General features: G+C 41.3%; 1 protein-coding gene across 2 annotated transcripts; it reads right to left on the reverse strand.

Annotated features, from left to right (window-relative positions):
- Positions 1-26,098, reverse strand: paplna (papilin a, proteoglycan-like sulfated glycoprotein). Of its 2 annotated transcripts, none has more exons than XM_037747312.1 (27): positions 25,846-26,098; positions 21,172-21,234; positions 20,115-20,218; positions 16,905-16,965; positions 16,645-16,747; positions 16,360-16,490; positions 14,300-14,423; positions 14,088-14,168; positions 13,809-13,981; positions 13,457-13,580; positions 13,238-13,364; positions 11,334-11,538; positions 10,885-11,061; positions 10,589-10,739; positions 10,420-10,500; positions 8,944-9,139; positions 8,619-8,703; positions 7,844-7,970; positions 7,057-7,603; positions 5,232-5,390; positions 5,014-5,141; positions 4,095-4,143; positions 3,759-3,905; positions 2,743-2,870; positions 2,370-2,478; positions 1,773-1,943; positions 1-767 (listed from the first exon to the last, which is right to left on the reverse strand). In XM_037747312.1, exons 2-27 carry the CDS (start codon positions 21,226-21,228, stop codon positions 614-616), a joined length of 3,699 nt encoding a protein of 1,232 aa, XP_037603240.1. In that variant the 5' UTR covers positions 21,229-21,234; positions 25,846-26,098; the 3' UTR covers positions 1-613. The 2 variants fall into 2 exon arrangements, with proteins under 2 accessions (XP_037603240.1, XP_037603238.1); XM_037747310.1 differs by having other exon boundaries at positions 1-765; positions 1,768-1,943.
- Between the last annotated feature and the right edge of the window lie 1,638 nt (positions 26,099-27,736).

Consider the following 27,736-nt stretch of genomic DNA (forward strand, 5'->3'; position numbering starts at 1 on the left):
TTTTATCAAAATATTATTTTTATTATCAAATAATTACATAAAAATAAACAGAGAAAATACAACCCTTTATCAGTGAAATGCCAAAAATATTGATTAAAAAAAAAGCAGTGGTCAACATAGTACAGCAGAGATGGATTCCCCCTTTAAATGACCTGAAGGTAAAATAATCCTCTAGAAAACAGAGAACATGAGCAGTAGGTCCAAAGAGTAAATAACTTATTTTAAAGACGTGGTGGAGAAAGAAAGAAAGTTTGACTTTTGCTTCATCACATTCAAGAAACTTTACAGGTTTACATGGTACGTTTCATTTTAAGGCCCCTTTTTAATGTTTCCATATTCAGTGTTTAATGCAGCAGTGTACAAACAGACTCCCTGATCTCCTGGTTCACAGATTAATAACTACATCTACAGTAAACAGTCCCTTTTTCAATGCAGTCTTTAACTGTGATTCTGCCCAAACTGGTCAGAAACGAGTGGTTTGAGTCCTTTTGGCAAAAGTTCAGTGTTGGAAGGTTTTTAAAATGTTTCAGACACTATCCGTCCCCCCGTCTCCCGTCCCCCGTCCCCCGTCCCCTATCCCACCCGTCCCACAGTTTTTAAACCCTCTGCAGCTTCAGCCTTGCCGACGCTTCCTCTGTGAATGCCTGGTGCAGCTGGCACAGCAGAAACTGGAGTAGTACGAGTTGGTGCAAAGTCGGGCGTAAACTATCAGCTCGCAGTTGGCAAGCTCGGGCTGGTCCACGCATTCTGGCGGCACATCAACACCTGCAGCAGAGTAGAAAGACATTTTAATTTCCTTTTTTTGTGCCTTATTGAATCAGTTCAATACACAGAAGATTGTGAGGTGTTCTGTAAAGTAAATTCATCTTGAAATGACCACATCAAACTACACAATTTACACTTTCTTTCTGCTTGTTTGTTCACCTGCATGGCACACATCTGAGTTTTTTTTTATGTTGTATTGTCTGAAAAAGATTTGTTTTGGTTCGTTGCCACCAATCCTCTGCTCCTCTCTTACACATGTTCTGGTGCTGCTTTCTCCACACAAAAGCACCACTTTAAATCTTGTGTTTACCAGAGAGTTGTGCTCATAAGTATCTTGGAAATAATTCATTCAGCATGAAAAAAACATAAAAAAATTATTAATTGACTAAAGAAATCTTAGTCGACAAAGACCATACAAGCTGGGTAGCTGATGTGCTTCATTTCATGAAGCTAGAAAAAATCAGACATACTCTACGTGGCTCCATCTCCACATTTGAACGGATTTGGCAGCCCTTCCTTAGACATATTAAGGTCTTGCAGCTTCTCCCTGCTCAGCCTATATACAGTATGCTTTATGACCAAGATAACCCAAAATTTTAATTGTTAATTCAATTTATTTTTTGTTGTTGTTGTTTATCTCTCTATATTTGTATTTATTTATTTAAATTTTTAATGAATAAAATCTTGATTTTGTTTTGGCTTTTTTGCAAATATTTATATATATATATATATATATATATATATATAATATTCTTAATTTATTTTTTTTCATTCTTGTTTTCATTTTTTGTCATTTTTTGTCTTAAAATAAGACTAACCAACCATTTCCTCTTTTCTTATAAACCAAAAGCTCAAACTAATTCTTACCTAGATATGGAAAACAAAAAACTAAAACATCTCTTTCTGATTGTTTATCACACTCATGATCATATGACGGCCTCCAGGAGAATCTGTGTCAAACAGTGTTGTAAATGGCTGTCTGTGTCAGATGATCATCCTCACCTTTTTCTGTGTCTTTAGTGATTTTGATTTCAGCCGTGGCGCTCACAGAGTAGATGCCGGTGTAGGCGTTACAGGTGTACGTTCCCTCGTCTGAAGGCTTCACGTTATTCAGGATCAGGCTGCCGTCAGACGACATCATGATGTTACGACCGTCTGGACGCACCGGTACGCCGTTTCTGGAGTAACACAGGAGACATGAGCTTCAGACATCAACTCAACTGAAGAAAAAGACAACACTTACCTTTTCAAAGTCATGTTTCTATATTGTAGAAATAACGTTGTTTTATAAAGCATTGTAGATTTTATTCTTGGTTTGAGCTTCTCCTATCTTGTGTGTTTATAACTAGATTTATGCGTTATGAACTTTGTGATTGTGTAAATGTTTATGAAAACAAATAAAAGTTAAAAAGAAAATTTAACGTCCTGATCTTAAAAAAGTATCCATTATTTTATTTGTGTCACCTTTACAATCGTTAGATGTATAACCAAACTGTGCTGTAAGTGTCATTCCCCGCTGTGCTGATTATTTTTGGGTCCAAAATTAAACATTATATTCATCATCATCACGTGTCACATGATAAATACTTGAGCTTTATTATTACCTGGACCAGCCGATGTTGACGTTGTCTCCTGACACCACACAGGGCAGCAGAGCTGTGCTGCCTTCAGACACCTGGATGTTATTGGGAGCTGTGGTGATCTTCAGGTCGGCTGGACAATAAAACAGAAAAAAGATCAGATAAAGAGACCTCACAGTGATTTTTTTCAACTTAAAAATCCTTAAACCCTCATAAACTCACACTGTATTCTGGATATCAGCTAAACACTGTCTGTGTTAATGACACTTAGATATACTGACCTCTGCTGGTGCTTAAGTTAAATTACAACATGAATAGATGCCTGAACAGAGAACTAATGATCACGGTAACAACTGCAGGTTATGTGTTTAGCTTGATGGCAAATAATCAAACTGACCTTGGACTCTGAGCTGCAGCTGTCTCTGCTCCAGGTGCTGCTGAGTGGAGGCCGTACACGTGTAGATGCCAGAGTCTGCAGACTTCAGAGAACCGACGGTCAGAGAGCCGTCTGAATGTTTGGTATACCTGCAACACAGCAGAGAGACAAGACGCCTGTTCACACTGCCCACCAGAACATGACCTTTAAAGTTTGGCACAATACGTCTGTTTATACAGTTACGCAGCGCTGAGTGTAAGTTTAGCTTACAGTGGTGGAAGAATTATTCTAGAAAACATAAGGGTACCAACCATGTCGCGAAGGAGGCTAAATTACGTTTCAAACGCTAAATCTTGTCGAGGAAAAACTGTCATGGCAATTTCCGAAGGGGTCCCTTGACCTCTGACCTCCAGATATGTGAATGTAAATGGGTTCTATGGGTACCCACGAGTCTCCCCTTTACAGACATGCCTACTTTATGATAATCACAGTTTAGGGCAAGTCATAGTCAAGTCAGCACACTGACACAGACAGCTGTTGTTGCCTGTTGGGCTGCAGTTTGCCATGTTATGAGTTGAGCATATTTTTATGCTAAATGCAGTACCTGTGAGGGTTTCTGGACAATATGTGTCATTGTTTTGTGTTGTTAAATGATTTTCTATAATAAATATGTACATACATTTGCATAAAGCAGCATATTTGCCCACTCATATGTTGATAAGAGTATTAAATACTTGACAAATCTCCCTTTAAGGTACATTTTGAACAGATAAAAAATGTGCGATTAATTTGCGACAATCATGTGATTAATCGTGATTAAATATTTTAATCGACTGACAGCCCTAATTACAACTTAATAGGGCTTAGTGTATTTTGTCGAGCTGTGATGTTGATTGTTGTGATTTGTATTGTGTTGTGACGAGTAAATGCAATTCCAAAATGAAAAAAAATCCACTTGTTCTTTTCTCTAGACTCGATTCCTTACAATCACAATCAGATATACTGAACATAAATGAATAGCGAAACGTGATAATCACCTGGAGTCACTGAGGGTCTGTCCGTCTTTAGTCCACTGGATGTTGACAGACTGAAGAGCTGAGGGAGGGACGATCGTGCAGGACAGTCTGGCAGTTTGTCCGGCTCGCATTTCCAGCAAAGTCGAGCTCAACCGCTCGATGCTGAAGCTGAGAGGAACAGAAAGTCAGTGGATGTGTCACCATTTACAGTTACACACATTTAATATACATTACAGAGGACACTGGAAAGAATATGAGGTTCACTGATTTTGGTGTTTTGTGTTGATAATCTTCAATTTCGCTTCTTTATATTTTATGGAAGAAACAATTAGTGTGAGAAAGAGAGATTGTTCTTACCGAGGACTGTCTCCGGGCAGTGAGGTAGGAAAAGGCTGAGATGATCCCTCTATAGAGACACACACACACACACACACACACACACACACACACACACGCACACACACACACACACACACACACAAACACATTGGATCAATGCTCCTGTCATAATTGACTTACATAATGTCACATCATGCATAAAGACCATCTAACTTTTCAAGGTCAGCTTGTTCTGACGCAACCTCTGACGACCATAGTAACCATTTCATTGTAGTGAGTTTTTTGACACTTGTCCTCACTGTATAAAATGACCTGTGGTGACCTTTAGGATAATCACAGCCTCATGAAACTTTACAGCCACAAACTGGAGACCTAGAGCATTCAGAGGATAGATGGCTTTCCCAGCTAGATTGACAATAAGGGGGTTTCTGAGCAGTTTCCAGAACAGAAGTGCTCGCCATCCAATCGCCAAATAATACAATTCTTGCAGAAATCTCTAAATATCGAAAGTTTTTGATACCAAATCACAGCATGGCTTCTTCTATGGTGTTTCTCAAGGTCTTAGTGTCTTAATGTGGTGTTTTGGAGGGATTATTGATCATTTTTATCAATTCTCGAGTGGTGAAAAAATATAAAATGTATTAATTATTAAATTTGTGTAACAAATTGAAAATTGATGCAACAATTTATGAGATTTAAGGGATTAATTCATTGCAGATTTATGACCAGAACAACTTGACAAACAGTGCTGAGTTGCATCTCAAATTAATTTTCAGGTTCCCAGCTTTCAGGTGATGTACACCACTTCTATGTGACATCTACTGTTGACCTGCTATCTCCCCCTAAACACTCCCTGTACCCCCCTAAAAGAGACACAAACAGGTCTATGTGGGTCTCTTAGGGTTAAATACATGGAATAATTTCATCTCTGCTTTACCTGTGACAGACAGGTAAATGTAACGGTGGTCTCTCTCCTGTTCACGAGTAGCAATGCACAAGAACCAACCGGAGTCCAACTTAGTGAGAGGACCGACTAACAGGGAGCCATTGGGCTGCTGGTGATGCCTAGAGAACATATAAATAAAGAGGTAGAGAGTAATCACACACATCACACAGAAAATGAAATATAGTGAGTGTGTGTGTGTTTCTACTGACCTGCCAGTAGACAGAGGGATGCCATCTCTTCTCCACTCCACGATGACGGTGGAGGACGGCGGCGGGCTGACCCTGCAGGGCAGCACGACGGTCTGGCCCACTAAAGCCTCCACGGTGGAGGGGTCGGTCTTATCGATGGTCACTTCTCCCAGGGTCAAACTGAGGAAATAGGAGGAGGATACAAGGATGGAAGGAAGAAAGGAAAGAAAGGAGGAAAAGTAGGATGTAGGGTCAGGAGGAAGTTGGAGGAAGAGAATGAAAGAGTCACTTTATGCTCCACTGTTGGTACTTTTATTAGCAGTCACCAAAGCAAGCATAAAGATCGCCCACAACCCGGCTTCAGAAGTTTGTCAGAGAGAAAAGACAGAGAGGAGCTTTGGCACACAACTGGCCCATGCAACATGGAAAGTGACACCAACAAAACAACTGTGCACAAAGGACACTTTTCCCTCCACCAGAATAAACCCACAGTAAGCTCCCAGCAAGACTAATATCCCCCAAAAGATGTAGCCAATACACCCAACTACACAAGTGGAGAAAGACCGAGTTTAGTGACAACACAACACCAACGACATGAAGCTTCACAGCAGAACCTTTATTAGTGTGATCTAATGACAACAAGGTGACAACACAAAGCACAAAAGGTGGTAGACACGGTGAGGTAGCGGACACAAATAAGCACAAGACGACGACGATCAACATTAACTCCAGACAGACAGTGAAAAGTCCCAGAAGCATTAAACAGAAGCGCCGTCCATTTTAGGGTCGCTGTGAGGTTCTCGACTTCTCCAGACTTTTTGTCGAGGTTAGAGGAAGAAACAAGGTGTTGCAAGCGTGAGAGAGCAAGAGTCTGTGGAGCTAAGAGGTACAGTAGCATAGCTGTGGTGGTATTTTACAAAGCAAGGGTTCAGATTATATTAGCATCACAACAATGATGTGCGTCTACATACTGGAAAGAGCGTGTTGTATAAAATAAAGCACATATATGTATAATATAATGTCTTTAAAGAGTAACTGAACACCAGGCTGTTTCACTGCCCTCTGGTTGAAAGTTTTGGGTCTGTTGCACGTTATTCTCTTCTCCGTCAAGCCCCGCCCTACTGTGCTGTGATTGGCGGATTATCTGGCAATAGCAATGTGCTTGCTATGCTACATGTTTGTGTTAAAATAAACCCTTCCTGGCAGAAAGCCCTGAAAGCAAACTGAACAGTCGAGGCAACAAGTACTAGCCAATCACAGCAGAGTAGGGCGGGACTAGACATAACACAGTGATGTCATGATGTACTGACACACCCTGAAGTACACTCCTACATCACTGCAGCAAAATAAGACTTTCAGAGGGGGTTAAGTTACTCTTTAAATTTGCTAATTTTGTCTTGAAAGCTTGGCAAAGAAGGCAAGATTGACTATTTATCTAGTCTTCATTTTGATTTCTCAAATTGCAGATGCTTCATTAGTAATTTTTGTGTTTAATTCTGGATCTGGTTTGTATAAAGTTGTTGTGCATGCAGACAGGGAATATTTGTATACATGACACAATGGTAAATCACTTTAACATCAACTTCATCATCATATTATATAAATTGCGAAATTTCGTTGTACCTGAGTATAATGACAATAAAGATCATTCTGATTCTGATATTTTTGGGGGAAGTGAATGATGCACATGATTTGTCTGTGGATGATGTTTCCTTCAGCTCACTCTTTGGCCCTGCTCACACTCAGAGCAGGGCTGAGTGGATTCAGTAGGGGTAGGAAGGCTGTTAACAGCATTATGAGGCCTGTGGAGGCGGGGCGGGGGCTCCCTGGGTCTTCGGGGTCTTACCTCGCTGCTGGGCCGGTGTGCTGTGCAGCGGTACCGGTGGCAGGCCGGCGAGCGTGCAGCTGGACTCTAGCTCTGTGGGCGTGGTTGGCGGCACTTGTGGACTGTCTGCCGGTGCCGGTGTTGGAGCCTCCCTGGACTGTGAAAATCCTCCCCATGTTGTGTGACCCTCCGCCTGCTGACCCTCCAGCGGTGGATCCTCCTGCTCCAGAAGAGGTCCTTCCAGAGGTGGAGCCTGCTCCAGATGCAGTCCTTCGAGGGGTGGATCCAGATGTGGAGCCTGCTCCAGGAGAGGTCCTTCCTGGGGTGGATTCTCTTCTAGAAGTCGGCTCTCTGGCGGGAACAACCGGCGCCGGGCCCTGCTGGCTCGGTGCAGGCACCCGGCACGCCTGCTGGCACTCTGCCCGGGTCATGAAGTTGTTGCTGTTGCCGTGGCAACTTCCGTACCAGAAGTGCATACACTTGGAGGTGATGACGTCGTAGTGGTAGCGCGTTATCCAGCTGCTGCAGGAGCCGGCAGCACGAGGCAGGGAGCAGATGGAGCGCTCAACTACGGCAAAGAAACAGAACAGGACGAAGTTACACACATGACGTCTCCAGGCTGCGCTTCAAGGACTAATTACTAGCGTTTCCTGCACTTTCAGCTGTATCACACGGTACTCGAGAGATCCACAAGTGAGTTAATGTTAACTGATGACCATGAAGCAAACCTTTCTCTTCACAAATAGGAGTTTAAGAACACAAAAAAACAGAGATTGTTGTGTGATAATGTATTTGCAACATTTCTTACTGTAGTTGGGTGGGTTGGGGCAGCCCTCCCCGTTGGGTCCATCTGCAGGCGTGGTGCGGTCATAACAGCACCCGTAGGTGGTGCGACGGCACTGTGGTGCATTCTCAGTGGGAAGAACAGAAGCAGCCTGAGGAAACGTGACAAGACAGATTAGAAGAAAGGTTTTATGGCCTGTTAAGAAGAGTTTGTCAGCAAACATGTGAAATAAAAGCCCCGTTTCCACCAAGAAGTTCCTGGTAATTTTAGTCCCGGGACTACTTTTTAAGGGACTAAAAGGTTCCTTCAGCCCACTATTTTCTGCATTTCCATAGTGGTCTAAAGACCTGCGAAGATTGGGCAAATTAGTGTGAATAGAGTGTTTAATTGTTATTTTATTCTCATATTTGTGCTTTAGAACATAACCGCCATTCAATAATCAGAAAATAACTTTTTTCTCTCATTCACAGCAAGTCGACAGCAGCCTAACTTTCAACACTATCAAACAAAGAGAAATGCTTTCTCTTCCCCCTAAAATGGTCCTAAATCGATACCAGAGTACTTCCTTGTTTAAGACGCAGTACATGAGTTGAAGCCGTTGAAGCAGCGGCACAGTTTGTGTGTTTCATCCATCAGAGACAGTCATCCCTTCAAACTCCACCCGAAATTTCCTGTACTTTCAGAAAGTACTACCCCCCCGAACCAGGACCCTTTTTTGCAGGTAAAAAGACCCTGGAATTAATTTAGACCCTGGTGGTAACGGGGCTAAACTGTAAGAATTTCATGTATGTTTGCTTACAGTGGGTGCAGCGGCCGCATACTCCACGCAGCCCTCCCTGTTGGGGCCCTGAGCAGCCGTCACTCGGTCTTGGCAGCAGCCGTAACTGAGAACAAGAAGGGAGCAGGTACAAACAATAAAACATTTTGTACTGAACATTTGTGCAAAAATGTACAGGACATTTCTAAGAAAACCTTTGGTCACTTAGTGGTGACTACTGTGGTCACGAGTAATGCCAAACAATCTCTGGTTAGAGAGCCGTAAAAGTGACACCCAGACAAAGGCTCTAAAACAGACTCCTTATATAAGCTAAACCACAGTGAAATGACAGGTTGGAGCTGGATACCTTGTCTGGATGCAGTGTGGCTGGACAGGAGTGGGAGCTGGGACATGTGGGCAGCCCAGGTTCTGGGGGCCCCCGGCTGAAGTGCGTCCGTCTGGGCAGCAGCCATAATAGGACTGGCTGCAGTGGAGCGCTGGGGCGGAGCTGTGAGGGTCGTGGACTGTGTTCGTCTGGGTACGATCCGTCTCTGGCCTGCGGGCTGCGATGAAGCCAAGCGAGAAGCAAATTAACATATACACAAGACTACACAAAGCAATAGAGAAGTTCACACATCGCTTTAGAAAAGTACAATACAGTCTAAGCTATTGTGCTCGGGGGGGCCACACAGTGAGTCCTCACAGGAACACAAAAGAACGCAAAAAAGGAAAAGAACTGCTACAAAAAAAACCATATAATTAACCAAAAAACATTTGTTTTTGGAAAGATAACGCAGGGAACAGTGGATAATGAATTGGGGACAAGAAGTTCCAGCCATCAGAATAAACAATCTCACAGGAAATGAACACACACAGGACCTCAAACTTGAAATTCCTGACCACGGGGACGGTGGCCAGAACATGCCAAAAACACCACAGCCAGCACTTGCACACTTCGCTGCTTCGGAAATATTTTAATCAGGCCAACAATGCCCACGGACCCCTGAAAACATGTCAATCAGGCCTGGATAATTAGTGCTGGGACAAGGAGGGGGGGGCTGACGGGCACAAAGTGACAGGAGTTATATCAGCAGAGAGGACGGGCTGCAGGGGAACGGAGGGGAAGCAATTATTAGGATGCAATCACACCTACAGTTGGAAATAGAAAAGCTTTGTTTTTTATAAAAGTTGCAGTTAGAAATATCTTGTTAGCAAACAGATTCTGGTCTGAAATGCTTTTTTCCCAGAGAGTGAGTGGTATAACTGTCATTAGAGCGATATTGCTGATGAGTTAAAGGGACTGTATGTACGTACATTTTTAGAGGTATAAACTTTTTTTAATAGTTTTTTATTGCCGATGTGTGAACAGGTTGTAAACTAACCTTAAACATAAGACCTTCAGCGACTTTCTGGGTTTCCTCTATCAGCCTGTAGGCGGCTTTTAATATGAAGAATGTGGGCCTTTTTTTCCAGGAAAATCCAATGGATGTGACGTCATGCGCTCTCTTCAGCTCCGCTTACAGGGCTAACAGTGTGCAACCATAGCTAATGATCGGTGAGAAATGGAGTCCGCTAACGCCAACAAACGACCAGCCACCACCACAACTCAAAAAACAAAGTTATATCTGGTGAAGCCCGTCTTGCACATTCAGTCTCGTGTGTTGCCTCACTGTTTTTAACCGATGCTTGCTCACGTCTATGTAGTGAGAGCACAAGCGCAAACAACCGGACGCTGACTGTCGTTGACTTAACAGCCACAGGTGTCACTGTTAAAAAGCAATTTCTGATTCTTACACAGAGCCGCTTTTAAGAGAAACAGATCAGACTTGAGAAAGAGTCCAACCTGTTGCGTGGTCTGGCACGTAGGGCTGGAAAGCAGTCTGTGTGTTGTCGTGTCCTCGTGAGTCCTGGACGCTGGGAACCACTGCACAAAACAATGAGAGCTCAGTATACGGTATGTTGTATGTTGCAGGAACAAGAGGTCTAATTTAGGAGCTCATGTATGTACTCACCCTGTGGGCTGTAGCAGGACTGGGTGTTGCAGCGCTCCACGGTGGCGGGTTTGGGGTTGGCGTTGCATTGTCTCACAGGGTACAGGTTTCTCTCTTGGTCCGAGCAGATCACCTGACGGTCTCGTGAGCCGGAGCCACAGCTCTTAGAGCACTGAAGGAAAACCGAGAGGGATTAGAACCAATGAAAACTGTCTAACTGAAAAGACAGAATTGTTGACATTCCCTTCAGCTCCAATAAATGCACAGAAGTGTCCCCGTATTGTTGTGTTTGCTGTTCCCTGTCCCGCTGAGCTCACCAGTCCCCAGTCTCCAACGTGCCAGCTGATCTGTCTCAGGCAGGCCGCCATCTCGCAGGGTCGGACGGCAGTCGGGCGGAGCAGAGCGCTGCAGGATGTTTCCTCCAGCAACATTCCTCCTGAACCAACACAGGTGACATCCCTGGTCTGCTCACCTGATCCACAGGTCACTGAGCACTGCAAAAACACAACAGCACAGATTCTATAACGCAGATTACTCTTGAATGTTGAGGGCTTAAAGTTATATTGTTTGATTAAATAAAGTTATTGTAACAGACAGGATATTTTTCACTCCAGTTGGATACAAGAGTCAATCTAGTTAAGCTAAATGTGTTAATAAATGAGGCATTGTTGTATTAAATACAAATACAGCTCATTAATCTTAGACTCTTGTTTTTGGCCTTAGTTGTTTCATTTCAGTTTCACCGTCAGTCTGGTGCTTCACTCACCGCGCTCCATCTCGCCACTCGATACTCTGCACACTTCTGCATGTTGCAGGTCTGCAGAGTGGGTGGTGCCTCGGAGTAGGTGGCGCAAGTGGCATCCTCCACCACGCGGGGGCCCGCGGCATCATGGGAGATGCACTGCACGCTGCGCACCTGAGAGCCTCCGCCGCAGGACACCGAGCAGGTGTTCCACTCTCCGGTTTGCCAGCTAGGGAAGCCCAACCGTGAGGGAGAGGAGGGACAGGAAACACAAGTCAGGAGGTGTAGTAATGTAGTGCAGAGAAACTGAAGAGTTGCATTCCAAAAAGTACTGCGTCCATAGCAACGGTCTGTTATACATAGCAACGCTCTGCTATAAAGAAATAACAGACCGTAGAACGCTGTGATTGATCAATCAGAATCAAGTATTCAACAGAGCTGTGTCATAATAACCTTTAATAACCATTCTTTAGTTCAGATATATATCTGTATTTTGGAATGAAACCCTTCAAATTAAATGCAAGCGTATAAGAGGATGTATCGTTCTACCGAAGCTACTAAAAAACCTGCTAAACTACCAGACATGATGATGTTACAAACAACACGTCTTTTTGGAGACTGTAGTGTTAAAGAAAATCCAGAAACCAGCCACCAACAGCTGAAGGACAGAAAGTATTCTTCACCTCTTAGTTAGTTTGAAGAGACGCTGATTACTAGAAGCATTAAAGACTGGAAATCAGAAACTACGACCAGCAAGCTCACCAACTTCAGCACACACATATACAGCTCAGTGACTCAGTGAACATGAACTGTTTCTGGTCCATATCTTTCAATTGAGGGATAAAGAGGGAGCAGTTAAGAGCTTCTTAAACATCTCAGGTTTCTGAGCAGCAGCAGCATCAAAGACAAGAAGCAGGAAATACCAGAGAGTCACGGACTGTTTACTACCACACCCACTGCTGCTGTGTCCCATTCAGATCAATACACAACACCCCCCCGCACGACGACCTTTAAACCTTTAGTGAACACCTCACAACACACCCGCTACACTAACGCACAGGGACAGATAGTTTTACAGTTTGCTAAAGCAATCAGGCAGCAGCCCGGCTCAGGGATCGGCTACGGGGGGCCACAGGGTGGGAGGTTAAAGGAGGAGGAAGGAGGAGGAGGTCTTTGATGGAAATCTGGCATCAAATCACCGCTCGGCCTCCCCGGAGAGAGACGTTAATTGTGTCCAAGACAAATGGGGATCATTACAAGGTTGAAAGGAGATCTCTGAGCTGGACTGTTGCCTTCGTTCTCACCCCACATGGAGGAACAAAGCTTTGCGCTAAACACAGATGCTATAGAGTCAAACACATCTGAAGGGGGAGAGCGTGTGACCGACATATTAATCAACGTTTATTACTCACTTCTGAATTATTTTTTGGCACTTAGATAGAGATTTTTCGTTATCCAAGTGTCAATATGAAGTATAGGATGGATATTAATTAAGAGAATTACTAAAAAACGACTCTGCATGCATTGATTTAGATCTCCCCCTGTGTTTGTAGTCAACTAAAACTCTAAAAAACTCTAACACTACGACTAAAACTCTAACACTATGACTAAAACTCTAACACTACGACTACAGAGCCTGGGTTACCTGAACACATAGGCTCTGGGTCTTTGTGAGGATCTCCACAACTGTGGTGGATACAGGTACGCCATCCTTTCAGACAGTCATAACACACCAGCAACAGTCAAAAAGCTGCTCTCACGGTTATTATTTTGCACTTCTATGAGCACAAACAATGACAACAAAGAGCTCATATTCACTCCATTCACTTACAATGGAGCCAAAATGAACTCAGGATGATGTCGACCTCAGAAATTTCTGTCAAAGTCTACTGAAAAGTCACATTTTTACCAGTGAAATTTGACTTTACCTGCGGGTCTGTGGGCATGCATGGGGGTTGCATGTACGGTTGGTCTGTGGCCTGGGCAGAGATGAGCAGAGGTAGTCCGGGTAGGCCTCGTTATCAATGGTGCAGAAGACCAGACGAGACTGGTAGCCTAATGAAGGAGGAGAAAGAGAGCTGACTTATTTTATTTTCCGTTAAACGCGTACTCGTCTGCATTCAGGCGTGTTTTTCTGAGACTCTGACCTGATCCACACTCTCTGCTGCAGGATGACCAGGATCCAAAGCTCCAGTAGTAGCCCTGTCTGGAGCGTCCATTGGGAAGATAAAACTCATACTCCACTCCTTGGTTTGGCTCCTGGCTGATCAGCTGAGACGAGAGGGGTGGATACACAGATTAAACTCCATTTACAAAGATTGAGATCATTCACTCAAATGTTTTGCTAGTCCGTCCAAGAATTAAATCCAAAAGCCAGATTCCTGTAACCTGACCCGCCGTGAAGAAGAAGACGCCAGCATTGGAAAATGTTTGGAAAAGGGCAGGCACTTTCAAAACAATAGAAAGACAAAAGCTCTCTCAGAATATGTTCAATGTTACCTCAACAACGAGGGGCTCGGTGGTGGGGCCGCGGCCGATGATGGTCTCAGGGACGTTGTTGCCCTCAGCTCCTCGCTGGTAGTACAGCATCGTTCCAGCAATGGGTGTCGCCCTGGAGAACTCAATTACCCAGTGGCCATTGAGGTAGTACTCACCACGCAGGTTCTTGATAGCTGGACGTGCACAGATGTTGTTACAGTCATTGTATGAACAGAATACAGAATTACGTACAAGCTGTAGACCTTTTCTTCTGATCCTTTAATAAAAACACAAACTCACCAAGGTAGTTGCGTGTGGCCACGGTTTCTCTGATGCTGATGGTGGTGGCGCCAACGGGGATGATGAACATCTGGTTGTAGCCTGAGATGAAGAGAAGACGTAACTTCTTTCACACATATGAACTACAAACACCTCAGTGACAGGGAATTAAGTTTCTGGTGTGACAGATGTGATGATTGAAAACACATGTTAGTTAAAAACGTGCATCGTACCGGTTGGCAGGTCGCGCACAGAGAAGCTGTTCTTGACTTGGTTGCAGGACTGTCCGTTCCCCCCACACTGCAGGCAGGGGTCCTCCTGCTGAAGAGACTCCAATGTGTTGTCACAGCCCAGACGCTGAGGAGGAAAAAGTAGGGAAACATTTCATAAGCAAAAGAAGCTGAAAAATAAATATAAAAATAAAATTCAATCAAGTAAGTGCTGTGTGCATGAATATATTGAATTACAGTATCAGCCGTCAAATGTAGTCTCTTGCCAGTGTATTGATAGTGGTCTTTAAAAAACGCTGTTCCCTTTTAGGTATTGTAATGATAAAATACACACATAGTGTTCTTCTTACGTAAGAAGTTGCCGAGCAAAAAATATTTTTAAAAAAACTAGATTTGCACATAAAAAATGTGCTACATCAGTTATACTATATAAATCCACAAAAAGGCAAAAGTCCAATCACAAAATAGCTGTTTCAGCAGCCAAACCAAACCAATACAAGACCTGGTTTAACGAGGTGTAAGAGACGGCTAGATCTGCAGGAACACAATGTTTCTGTGAAAGTAGCAATCATAAAACCACGTAACAAAAACTCTGGAGCAGCGGGTTAAATAAGTGAAGGTTTAAAACGTAAAGGAACAATAAGGTTAAAAAATAAGACGTGAGAACAGAGCTGCTCCCCACAGAGGAGGTGATAAAGACATGACCTCAGAGGTTAAATAGAGGAGGTGTTGCATGAGGAAAAGGTTGCTGTGATAATTACATGAGAGCAGAACAAGTGTTTGATATTACCACATAGTGAAACTAATCCTTCATCCTGCTGCTCAGCTCCTCTGAATGTGTCCACTCTGATTAATGAAGTGATGCTGTAAACTATCTGAACCCTTGACATGTTTTACTCCTGTGACTTTGATTTCCTAACGAAAAATGACCAGGTCATTAGATCAAATCTGCAACACAGATGAGGAGATTGGTTGCATTTCTTTTTAAAACAAAGCTCCACAGTCATGTAATCATTGAACTGCTTCACCTCAGCGTTTGGTAAACGTTGTGGTACATAGAGTTTTATCTGAGAAACCAGCTACAGGGCCGAGGGCAGGGTCCGACACAGAGCAGAACATGTGTAATTTAAGTTCTGTCACATAGACCTAATGATTAATTACAATACATATAAAGAAATGAAAAAGAAAACATTGCTGATCAAGGGTCATTAAATATCGATGCACATTTACATCGTTGTTATTTTGCTCCTTTAGCCACAGACAGGTTGATCTCAATGTCACTCAAGCTATTAGACATTATCTATTAGACCGGATCAAGAGAAAGGTAAGAAAAAGGTTTTATTTCTCTGTAGGGTCCTTTCCATAATGTTGTCCGACACTTATTATAACAATCTAAGCCTGTCAGTAGCAAAAACAAGTACTTTTAGTGAATGTAACGTTGTATCAACGCTGCTCACTTGCCCTCGCAGCTCGTTTAGCGGCTGCCGGTTACAGCGTTCTCCCTCAATACTGGAGCAATTTCAGAAACTGTTGTCCCTATTAATCACTTAGACACAAATAACATGGGATAATAGGTTGAAAAATATCAAAGTTACCCTCTTTATCGGGATACATTTACACCTGGCATTAATACGCAATCATGCTTTTTGTGGTCTGTCCTTATACATTAAGTTAACATGCATTTTATTATCCAGCCAGATACAGATCACATGTTCATCTCAGCTGGAAATGCGGAATCGTCAGGGATTCCCCTGAGGGCCGGTGCTGAGGAGACGTCAACAGGGGCATGTTGGGACTAAAGACATGTAGATCTTTTTCAAGGTGTCAAATTTGACCTTATAACACACTTATGTTGTTCAATGAGTGTTCAGCACAAAATGCCCCTCTGGCTAACTCAAGTGCTTTGCTGCTGTAATCTCTTGAAACTAATATCTCAAGAATCAAGAAGTACAGTAGAAGAAGAAGAATATAGAAGTATGTTGATGTTGCTTCCCAGATTATCACCTTAACAGAGTCGATTTTTTACACGTCATCTAAGCTTGTGTGTTTTCTGAGCAGCCTACCTTGCAGACTCCCTCCACACAAACATCCCTCCGTCCAGGGTGGCAGGGCGTACCGTCGACCACAGAGCTGCGGTGACGGTAGAAAAAGTTTTCTCCTCTTGGCATGCAGTTCAGCTCACAGGGGTTCTCCGCTGTAACAGACACAAGGTTCATTTTAGAATAAAGATAATTTCGCAATTATGTTACACACCTCAGTATATGCATGTTTATATATATCTGAGCAGGTTTTTGAAGCCCTAAATGCTCTTGCAAATCTAAAACTACTACTTTTACTTTGCTCCTTACCTCCATAATAGGGGAGCCACTTGTAGAGTTTCCCCTGGAAGTCGGTCCCATCAAAGTTGGAGCACTGCTCTTCACGGAAATCCTTGGATCCCTCGGGACAGTCCTGGGTGGAATAATGGGAGACAGCAGAGACGTCAAAGAACAATTTACACAAATACTTAGACAGATATAATATATCTTGTGTATTTCATAAAAGGAAGACACACAATATTAGCAAGTGATACATGAAAACTGAATTTGTTTCAGATGTGTTTGTTTACCTGGATGTTGCAGGTGCGGTAAGACTTGTCTGGTCCCACACAGTTGTGTCCTCCATCAGACCTGTATGTAGAAAATGAAGCATCAATATGAGACGCTATTGGAAGATGTTTTTATATTTAGTTATTATTAATCCTGATGCTCAACGGGAAGTGGAGACAGATCCTTCCACATTATTGTATTAAAACAAAGGGTAGAAGCTCTCTTGAAGCTTAACCAAGAAGAAAAGTAATCTGAGATGTCTTATCAGCTTTGTCCTTGTAAAGCTAAAAGAGCTAATTGTCTGAGTCAAATAAGCCTGATAGGATACATTAATCCACTCAGTTTTAAAGGAGTAATCCAGAGACTTAGTAATGCAGGTTGAATAAAGTTGGACCTGTTAGGGACACATTAAAAAGAGGTTGGTCAAAAGTGAAATACAGATATCCTGACCTTTAGTCTCTATTATAGGTAAATATCTAAAAATGCTATATCCTACATTTCCCATAATGCACCAGGATAGTATCTTTCATTAGAAATCCTTATTGCCTCCTAAACCCCACACCTCAAGTTTGAGGCTACCTCCGGTTCTGACAAGTGAAGCCAATGCTGAAGTGCCTTAAACTGTCATTCTCTCTAACAGCCAGCAGGGGGCGACTCCTCTGGTCGCTAAAAGAAGTCTGATTGTATAGAAGTCTATGAGAAAATGAGCCTACTTCTCACTTGATTTATTACCTCAGTAAACATTGTAAACATGAGTTTATGGTCTCAATAACTAGTTTCAAGTCTTCTTCAATACAGCATGATGTTCATTTAGTAAATTATGGTCCCATTTAGAGTTAAATAGACCATAAAGCAGGGGATGCTTTAGGGCGGAGCTACCTTGTGATTGACAGGTCGTTACCACGGCGTTTTCTGGTCTGGGAGTTGTTTTTGTCGTAGAACTTTAACTCTTTCACAGTGTGTTTCCAGTTCATGTTAATTATAGCCTTTTTGGTCGCCTGAAAATGTTTTATTCAGCGTTCGGTTGTACTTAGCTCCACCCTCTCGTGTCATTTCTGGTTGCAAAAAACCAAGATGGCGACGGCCAAAATACCAAACTCGAGGCTTCAAAAAGGCAGTCCACAAACTAATGGGTAACGTCACGGTGACTACAGTAAATCCACTTATATACCGTCTATGGTCTCAAGTTTACCAACTTTGGAAAGCTCCTCCAGAGCCACAGAAGATGTTATACAACTGTTTTCACGTGCTGACTCGTACTCACCTTATCGGTGCTGTGAAATTCCCTTTTGCATCTTTTCTGGCTAAACTTTCCTTAAAACTTTATGGGTCATCATTATGACACAGTTAATGACTAGGTGAAGCTGCAGCGTACGTATACAAATACAGCTCAAACTGTCTAAATAACATGTTTCAGCTCTCACGTTAAGAGGCATTCCTCTTTAATCTGCCCGTAATAAAAAACAAGTGCTCAGTAACATGAGAAGCCTCAACATCGTCGCTGTTGAACCCAAAACTTGCGCAAACATCGCTGAACCGTGAGGCAGCAGACTGTTTCGCCACCCTCCCTTACCGCCATGCTGATAACTCATGATTAAGTCACCTCTAAAAGTACCTGCCCTGAAGCGTTAAAAACAAGACACGCTCCTGTCAGCACGCCAAAACTGAAACTAAAACATGTCCAAACACTCAGTGTCAACATCCAGCCTTCAACTTTTCACCTGGGAGTGGAAAATAAATATTTGGAGCATCAAACGGTGCTTTCAATTTAAGAAGACACGCTACAGAAAAGCAATATTATTGATCTCAGAACATAAAATAGATTATAGCCTATGAGGTCAGGTAGTTTCATGCTAAAATGAATGCTGAGCAAAATGGGAGTTCCTGTAAAGCAGCAGTCTAATCATAGTATTTAAAGGTGTGATTCTGGCAGACAAGATATGACAGAGTTCATCCAGGTAGCGGTGGGCAGGACTTCTTCCCTGGTATTCGTCATTCAGCTACAGAGAGGAAACCGACTCACTGACTGACTCACTGACTGACTGACTGCATGGACATGTTGGAAACCAGGCGGATCAATGGAAAAACGTCACCAATTCTACATGAATTTGTCAGGACAAGAGTACATTTTACTTCAGTTTACCTTCCCATTAATGCAGCAAAATATCAAACAAGGACACACTCTCAAAAGTGTCATATTTCAGATGTCTATGAGTTGTTAGCAGCTCCACAAAAGAAGGAATTCCCCTTTAAACTTCTCACATTGTTTCATTTATATAACAGTTTGAGGCCCTAAGAGGTAAAAACAAAATCACAAAAAGAAAGTCCCTAAAATGAACTTGTTTTTTAAATCTTTCCAGCTCCATCAATCATCTCTTGACTTAGATTTAACAACTGGACTAACCTAAGTAGTTAAAACTAGCAGCTACAACAGTAAAAAGCTGCTTACACATCGATTCACCAGTCATCATAATCTAATAGTGTCATACATTTGAATTATTCAGTCACATCGGACATTTTTCTGCAGAACGAGTACTTTTACTTTTGAATCTTTTAGTAGATTTTTTGCTCTTACTACTTATCTACTTTTGCAGGATGGTGAATGACTTGAACACGCCACTTATCACCTCATGAATACGGATCACTTTATGGGTTACGTGAGGCAACACGCCGGCTGGATTCCAGCAACAGGAGCTATGAACTGAACATTTACAATGTCACCTGGCAACAACACTCCTCACTCTGTCCTGTTCAGTCATATGTTACAAACCAACCTATACATGGTCAGAAAAAAACACATTTAAAGTAATTATCCTTTTCAAAAACCAACACATGTGCAGCAAAGTCAACTGATTAAAGCACCTCTGAAGGCTTGTCAGCCAAAAAAGGGCAGATTGAAATGTGCACTTTCCATCCGATCCTCTTCAGCAGCCAACACCCAGGAAAGAGAAGTCCTTTTAATGTTAAAGGGCCCCTCCCTGCAGCCTGCTTTGGATGTAAGACAAGCCCACGTCCTCCTGACTTCAAGGCATTCTTTCACAATCAAGATACAGTCTGTGCCCTTGAACCTCACAATTAGCTTCATTCACACAGGGAAAGAAAACCTGAGTGTGTATTCAGGGCCTCACAATGAGTTGAGATTGTCAAAGAGAGGCAGACTGTGTTGAAACAGGCTTGTTTATGTGGATGTAAGTGCACTAAAGACAGGTAGATAGACGCAGGAGACGTACCTGAGGGTGTTGCAGCGTCTGGTTCTCATGGTCACTCCGCTGCCACAGCTCCGGCTGCATTCGCCATAAGGACCCCACGCGTCCCATTGATCCCCACTAGGCACCTGCACACAACACACCAGTTTATACTCTCATCACAATGTAAAAAAACAACAACATTAACATATGTTATAATGTCTTTGCTTTCAAACTAAATCTCATTGAGTTCATTCTCGGAAACAGGAAGGTCAAGAATGAACTTGAAATCATTAAATTATTATCTGAACATCTACAATCCCGTGACAACTGGGCAAACTATACTGTACATATTTTACTAGTATATTAAATATATATACATTTTCTGTGGTGATCACACAGAATGTTTAGAGCAAAATAAATATCCGTCTTAATGTCATAAATGAAGAAACAAAACAGGTTTTGGTAGCATTCGGCTTATCTGAAACATCACAAAGAAATCACACATATATATATGAATATTATATATATATATAACTATATAAGTTATATATAAATAACTATCTACTATAACTATCTCAGCCAAAATGTCTCTTATACACCACTTGCTATTATACTTATTATTATGTTGGGTACACAATACGTAATGTTGGATTTAGTTACATCAAGTAGAAATTACACTTTTAGATTTTATAATTGACTATTCTTCAGATTATTTTCTAGATTAATTAATTGTTTTATAAAACATCAGAAAACAATGAATTCCCTAGAGGCCAAGATGACATCATTAAAAGTCTTGTTTCATTCACACGGGAGTCCAAAACGTAAAGATATTCAGTTTATAATAAAAATTAAGAAAAAGGAAAAGCAACAAATCATCTCAATTTGGGGCATTTTTGCTGGAAAAATAACTTAAACGATTAATCAATTATCAAAATAGTAACTATTTGACTCGACTAATCGTTCAAGCTCTACATTAAACTTGAAATAGTGTATATTCTGCTGATTTAAGTTTCCAAAAACAGATGGATATCTCAGGTTTTGGCTTATTTGTTTATTATTAGTGTGAATTAATTTTCAGTTTTATCCAGTGGGAGTTTACCGTGAGCGCTGGAGCCAAGAACAGCTGAAGGATTACCAGAGGCAGGAGCATCTTCATTGTTCCCTGGAAAAGAAAAAAAGAAGAAGAGACATCCAGAGTTAGTCACTGTGACTAATAGAGGATTTAACACATTGAGCAACAAGCCAGGGCAACTAGAGTGAGACTCAAGCCAACATACACAACAGGATCTATGAGGGCAGAAACAGACTGGAACTTCTTTTCATCTGATCCAACAACAGCAAACACAAAACAATAAAAAAACAACGTATCTGCCTCAGTTTTGGCTGACAGTCGGTACACATCAGTTTTGTTGCCCTGCAGCATTTCCTGAAACATTGCCAAGTATATAAATCAGTTATATATAAATCAGAGAGTGTAGTAATGATTTCGTTTAAGCAGATCATCAAACTGAACATTGATGCAACAGCATGTTCTGTGGTTTGGTTTGCAGCCACCGACCACAGCACATAATCAACAGCTGCATCTGCATCTGTGGCTCTAGATAGGGATGTTTATGTCTGATGCAAACCTAGAGGGTTACGAGGGGGGAATATATATGTTTTGATGATTTGTTTTTTCAATCCGCAGAGGAGAAAGTAATCTAGAGCTGGAAACGATCAGTCAATTAGTTGATCAACAGATAATCAGCATACATTCATCATCAACTATTCATTTTTTTTCCCTTTTATCAGTACTTTTTTAAGCAAAAATGCCAAAACATTTACTGCCCTCTGTTTCCTAAACTTCTAATACAGTATATGTTGGTTTTCTTAATCTTGCGTCACTATGGACGTGGAGAAATAGTAATTTTTTGTGATTTATTGTGACATTTTTCACTATTTTCTGACATTTTATGGACTAAATGATTAACTCTTGAACCCAAGCGTTACCCATTTCATAAACGAAAGAAAACAAAATACTAATTAGCAAAAAACTAAATACTATATTAAAAAAGAAAATAGTTCAACTAAACAAATAACTAGCAAAAGAGAACACTATCAAAACTATCTAAATAAAGTAAACACCTACAGTAACAAATCAAACAATACTACTGATAATTAACAACTAAATACAAATAAAACAAATAAATAGCTCGTACAATACTTACACATTTTGTTCAGCAAGACAATCTTAACAAATGAACACCACTTTTATGATTTTTGAAGTAAAAAACTAACTATAAACGAACTACACCATGGTTACATGACTTCACGTCACCACCACTAACCTAAAGGCGGACTAGTGTTCAGCGTGATGACGTTTAGTAGTCGCATTCAGCCACTTGTTAGCAATACATAAAGGCTTCAAAATTCCCAAGTGGGGTATTTATTGATGTATTTTATAGAACAAAATGTTAAAGTCTCTTAAGCTTGTGTTAACCACAGACCTTATTTCAGGCATCTAACTAAAAACACATTAAAAAACACATTGACTGGCAATCCGAAGTGCTAAAACTCATTTCCAGGTTGACTCATTCCTGCACCGCTCTAACGTCCTAATGACATTATATTATCATCAATCTTTTTAAAACCACACCTCAGTAAGGAAAAGGCTTTTAGTGAGATCTCCAACAGTTTAAACAGCAGCCCTATAATTTCCCTCTGCTGTCTCATCATTTAATTACTTAACTGAGCTAAAAGTGTATCCGTTGTTACATGTGGAAAGGCTGTTTGTTTGTTTTTTTTCCAGGGCAAACGGAGGGTTTCTTGCCCCCCTGAGAGAGACAGAGAGAAGGGGGTCGCCTGGAGCTGCCAGACCACCTCTGACCTCGTCTGCCATGACGACCAGATGCCCCGGCAGTGAGGACAGTTTTACCCCACAGCCAACAGGCAAGAAGTCAGAGGGATGGTTATGTCAGAGAGGAGAGGAGAGGAGAGGAGACAGGCAGTAAGCATGTCTGATCTGACTCAAACACAAACACTCACTGAAACAAACGCCCAGAATTGAGCAACTTAATGGTGTCATTGTCCCTGAGGTGGTACTGTAATCTTCTGTCTGGGCCAACAACATTCATTTACATCTCAATAACTCCGTACAGATAACATAACTGCCCTAATCATTATTTCCATTACTATTTAAGCTGTTGGCTGTTATTTTAACATTAATAAATTCATCGTTTAGTCCATAAAATACCATAAAATTGTGATAAATGCAAATACAGGTTCCCAGAGCCCAAGATGACGTCTTCAAATTGCTAGTTTTGTCCGGCCAAAACCAAAAGATATTAAATATACTATGTCTGCCCCGTCTTAGTTGATTAGTCGACTAATCGGTCATTTTGGTCTTAGTCAACTAAGATTTCTTTAGTCAATTAGTCGTTTTTTATGCTTTTTTCATGCTGAATGACTCATTTCCAAGAAACTTCTGAGCACATTTCTGGTAAACACAAGATTTAAAGTGGTGCTTTTGTGTTGAGAAACTCAGTTTTACAGATCTATCGATTAAATCAACTAATCGATTAGTCGACAAAATCTCGTGAGTGTCAGTCAACTAAGAATTTCTTTGGTCGAGGACAGCAAATCCTTCGATTTTAGGAACTGGAACTGGTGAATGTTTGATATTTTTGCTAGATAAATAACTTTAAATGATCAAGTGAAAGCCAAAATTGTTCTTTTTATGTCCATCAACAAATCAATTAATTGACTGATCTGAATGAATACTGACCTTAAAGGTACAGTGTGTGTGATTTGGCGGCATCTAGTGGTGTGACTGCAGATTGCAACTAGCTGAGTACCCCTCCGCTCACTCCTCCCTTTCCAAGACTGCGGTAACATGAGCAGCCGAGTGCCAAACCGTAGTAACACCGTTCACCTCACTCAGAGTCCATCCTTACCATAATAACACTACTACAGGAGCAACAGAAGTCAGACGGCGGCTGGCAGTACCAGGGTTTTGCACTCTGCAGCTCACGTTATTGCAGTTTCACAAGCGTGTCAGAGAACTTCAGTGGCCTTCAGGTAACGTAAAAACGTGAAAGTCTCTCTCTAGAGCCAGTGTTTGTTTTGTCCGTTCTGGGCTACTGTAGAAACATGGCGGACTCTGTGAAGAGGACCCGCTCCCTATTGTAGATATCAAGGACTCATTCTAAGCTAACGAAAACACAATGATTCTTAGTTTCAGGTGATTATACACTAATGAAAACATAGTTATGAATATTATATTACATTTCTGCTAATAGATCCTCTGAAATGTTACACTGGTCCTTTAAGAAGACACTAAAAAACTACTGAACACATACTGTAGACATGTTAAAGTCAACATATACTTTGAACACATTAAAGAAAGTCATGCAAACCCAATCAAAGCCACCAGCTCATCACATTTGTGAAGCTGAAACCAGCAAATGTTTGGCTTTTTGTTGCCAGATAAATGACTTGCATTAATACCTATCACCTATAAAAATTCATCCACTCTCTCAGGAAAAATTACGTTCTTCATTCTGAGTACAATCAATCGTTAAATAAAATCCTTTGTGAGATTACTGCAACCTTCACATTTTATTGTACCAACTCATAAAAGCCTTTCGCCTCAGGCTACACAAGCTTTTATGCAACCAAATTAACGATTATGTGTCAGTCACTGCCGGGCAAGCAGTGTCTTGTGTTTTGTTTACTGGCACCTGGTCAGTTTAGAAAATCATCAATGGGTCCTGAATGAAAAAAAAACTATTATATTTATGATATTACAGTCTTCTAGGAATAATATCCCAGGTTATCTCACATTATGTCCCATTAATGTTTACTTTTTGTTGTCATATTCATTTCTTTACACGATTACTTTTGTTATTTATCATAAAGAAAATGAAAGTGTGAACAATGATTCAGTCAATATATGAAACAAACTGTCTTACTACCCCTTTCTCCCAGACTATAAAACTGGTTTTCCATCTCCTCTAATGGATATTTCTGTCTTCCAAATTGGAAAAAAAATAAACATTTAAAGGAAATGTGACATAAGAAGAAACCTTCATGTACACTGTTAAGAACTGGCAGCAGGGTTGCCTTTATGTTACTGTCAAATTAACATTATTATACTGTAGCTGAAATTTACAGCTTTGTACTGTTAATGAAAAATACAGTTTGAACAGTTTTTTTTAATTAATTTTACAGTATTTTACAGTTAATTTACTGTTTAAAAATACATTATATAGCTGTTTTTCACCTTTCTTTTACATTATCTTACTGATTTGTTTTAATGCACTATTTAGTATTTTTTACATACATTTTAATAAACATTATTTTTTGCCTAGATGAATAGACTTAGCAGGTTACAGACATATAAATAGTCACACAAAATACAATTAAAGGCACTTGTTAGGAAAAAGGCTATAATAGACTTGTTGACACTTTTCCCAAAATGTATGTCTATAGCTGAGCACAGAATGCAAATCATAACAACATGTGAGTGAAGAACAATAAAGCTAATCACTGATTTTACAATCATGTACAATGTACAAGCCTCACATGAGCAGATCAGGTCCCAGAATTAAAAAGATACTGCATGAAACTGTTACTGATGATCCTTTAGACAGCTGATCAGCAGTAAAGTGATGTTTTTTAAGAATGCATTATTGATAAAGCACTGTTTTTTTTTTAGCAATAACAGGTTAATACTGTTGAAATCCTGCTGTAAATTAACAGCAGTTGTTTACAGTGTAGTCATGAGGCTACTCACCGTGTTTAGTGTCTTTAAATGCGGTGTATTGGAGTCCTAAACCGCCGGTGGATCCTTGCAGAGGACCGCGCAGGTTCAGCAGCAGCAGCAGACTGACAGCTGGTTTCTCTCTGAGAGCTTTGACTTCGTCTGGAAAGTTCTGCAACGTCCTGGATATAAGAGGAGGGTTATCTGGCTGCAACCCTTTTGTCTCTCACCCTGTCTCTCTCTCTCTCTCTCTGTCTGTCTGTCTGTCTGTCTTGCGTCCAACAGGAAACCAACCAGGAGAAGAAGAAGAAGAGAAAGTCCTCTCTGTTGAACCTCCTCCTCTGCGTCATCAGCGCGCTTTTTCATCCAGCAGCTCCTCCTGACAGGAGATGCACAGTCTGTAATTTCAAGACTGTAAAAATAACAGTTAATCAAGGTTCCCATAAGCATAACCTCCATTTGGTTTATTCCCACTCCCACTGCTATATGTCATTATAAAGTCCTCCCACTGAGCATATAGTACATGTAATACCAGGGTAAACATCTAAAGTCATCTCCAGAGGAAGTTTTGTGTCTAATGCAAAAGGAAGGGTTATAATTTTTAGCTGAAATGGGCCCCAAATGTTACCTTACTTTGTCAAAAGAAAGGTTCACTTGTATGTTTGGTATATATAGGACTCAATGTGATGATTTAACCCTGTGAGGCTTGCTTCCTCTTCATCATATGATGATTTAAAGGGATTGTTTGTAATTTTCAGAATTGCTTGTTAACAGCGACACCTGTGGCCGTTAAGTCAACGAAAGTCAGCGTCGGGCTCGCGCTTGTCATCGCTCTAAATAGACATGAACGAGCATCGCTCAAAACAGTGAGGCGACACACGTCAGCTAAAAGCACAATATCACTCTATATTTCACCTGCTTGGCAGTAATGTTAGCTGACCAGACAAAGGTCTCTCCATGAATCACTGCTGATCCTAGTGTTGGCTTTTTCCTGGAAAAGAAACATTATCGTCTCCGACCGGGTGCCGGTGTCTCCCTCCGGCACCCGGTCGGAGACGATAACGTTTCTCTCTGCGGAGCCCCGTCACTTCACAAGACACGGAAAACCTCTGTTGGTCTGGAGGAGCTGCAACATTTATTTCTGCACAAACGTCCACTGTACATTTACTAGATATTCTCAGAGCTACTAACTCTTCTGCAAGGTGTAGTGTGCGCGCATGCACGTGTAGAGGTGGAGCGAGACAGCGAGAACGGGCGCAGTGTGTGAGTGAAGGCAAGCAGGCAGTGGAGCAGAGATTCTGGCCACACGCGAGCGCGCATGGGATCCTGACCCGGTAGATTTATACGTGTAAGAAGTTACAAACAGTCCCTTTAACCCTGTGAGGCTTTACTTCCTCGTTGTTTATAGCTCTGAGGCTGGTGTTAGCTTTGCAGGTATTTGGTCATAAATTAAAGTATTAGACTAAATGAAATTATTACCTGGTGATGGAGCAAGATGAAATGTCAGAGGGCAAGTAGAATTCATCCTCTGGACACCGTGAATTTAGTTTGTACAAAATGTCCCTTTGCTATATGTCATTATAAAGTCCTCCCGATGAGCATATAGTACATATAATACCAGGGTCAACATCCCAAAGTCATCTCCCTGGGAAGTTCTGGGTGTAATGTGAAAGGAAGGGTTGTAATTTTAAGTTGAAGTGGGCCCCAAATGTTACCTTACTTTGTCAAAAGAAAAGTTCTCTTGTATGTTTAGTATATATAGGACTCAATATGATGATTGATCAATCCCTGAAATTGATCTTTCTCTTTGTGTTCTCAATAATTCAAAAGACTGATCTCAAATACAAAAGCCTTGAATAATTGAATAATGTAATTGTTGTATAGGGTAACCCTGAACATGTTTGAGGACAACATAGAAAAGTGA

Source organism: Sebastes umbrosus, chromosome 16 (assembly GCF_015220745.1).
Source record: "Sebastes umbrosus isolate fSebUmb1 chromosome 16, fSebUmb1.pri, whole genome shotgun sequence".
NCBI lineage: Eukaryota > Metazoa > Chordata > Actinopteri > Perciformes > Sebastidae > Sebastes > Sebastes umbrosus.

Coding starts and splice junctions, on each gene's coding strand:
- paplna (XM_037747310.1), bottom strand. CDS start 21,228: ATGAAGATGCTCCTGCCTCTGGTAATCCTTCAGCTGTTCTTGGCTCCA. Junction 10,501..10,588: donor GTCCTGCTACAGCCCACAGG/GTGAGTACATAC, acceptor TGTTTTGTGCAG/TGGTTCCCAGCGTCCAGGAC. Junction 4,144..5,013: donor CATTTACCTGTCTGTCACAG/GTAAAGCAGAGA, acceptor GTGTCTCTATAG/AGGGATCATCTCAGCCTTTT.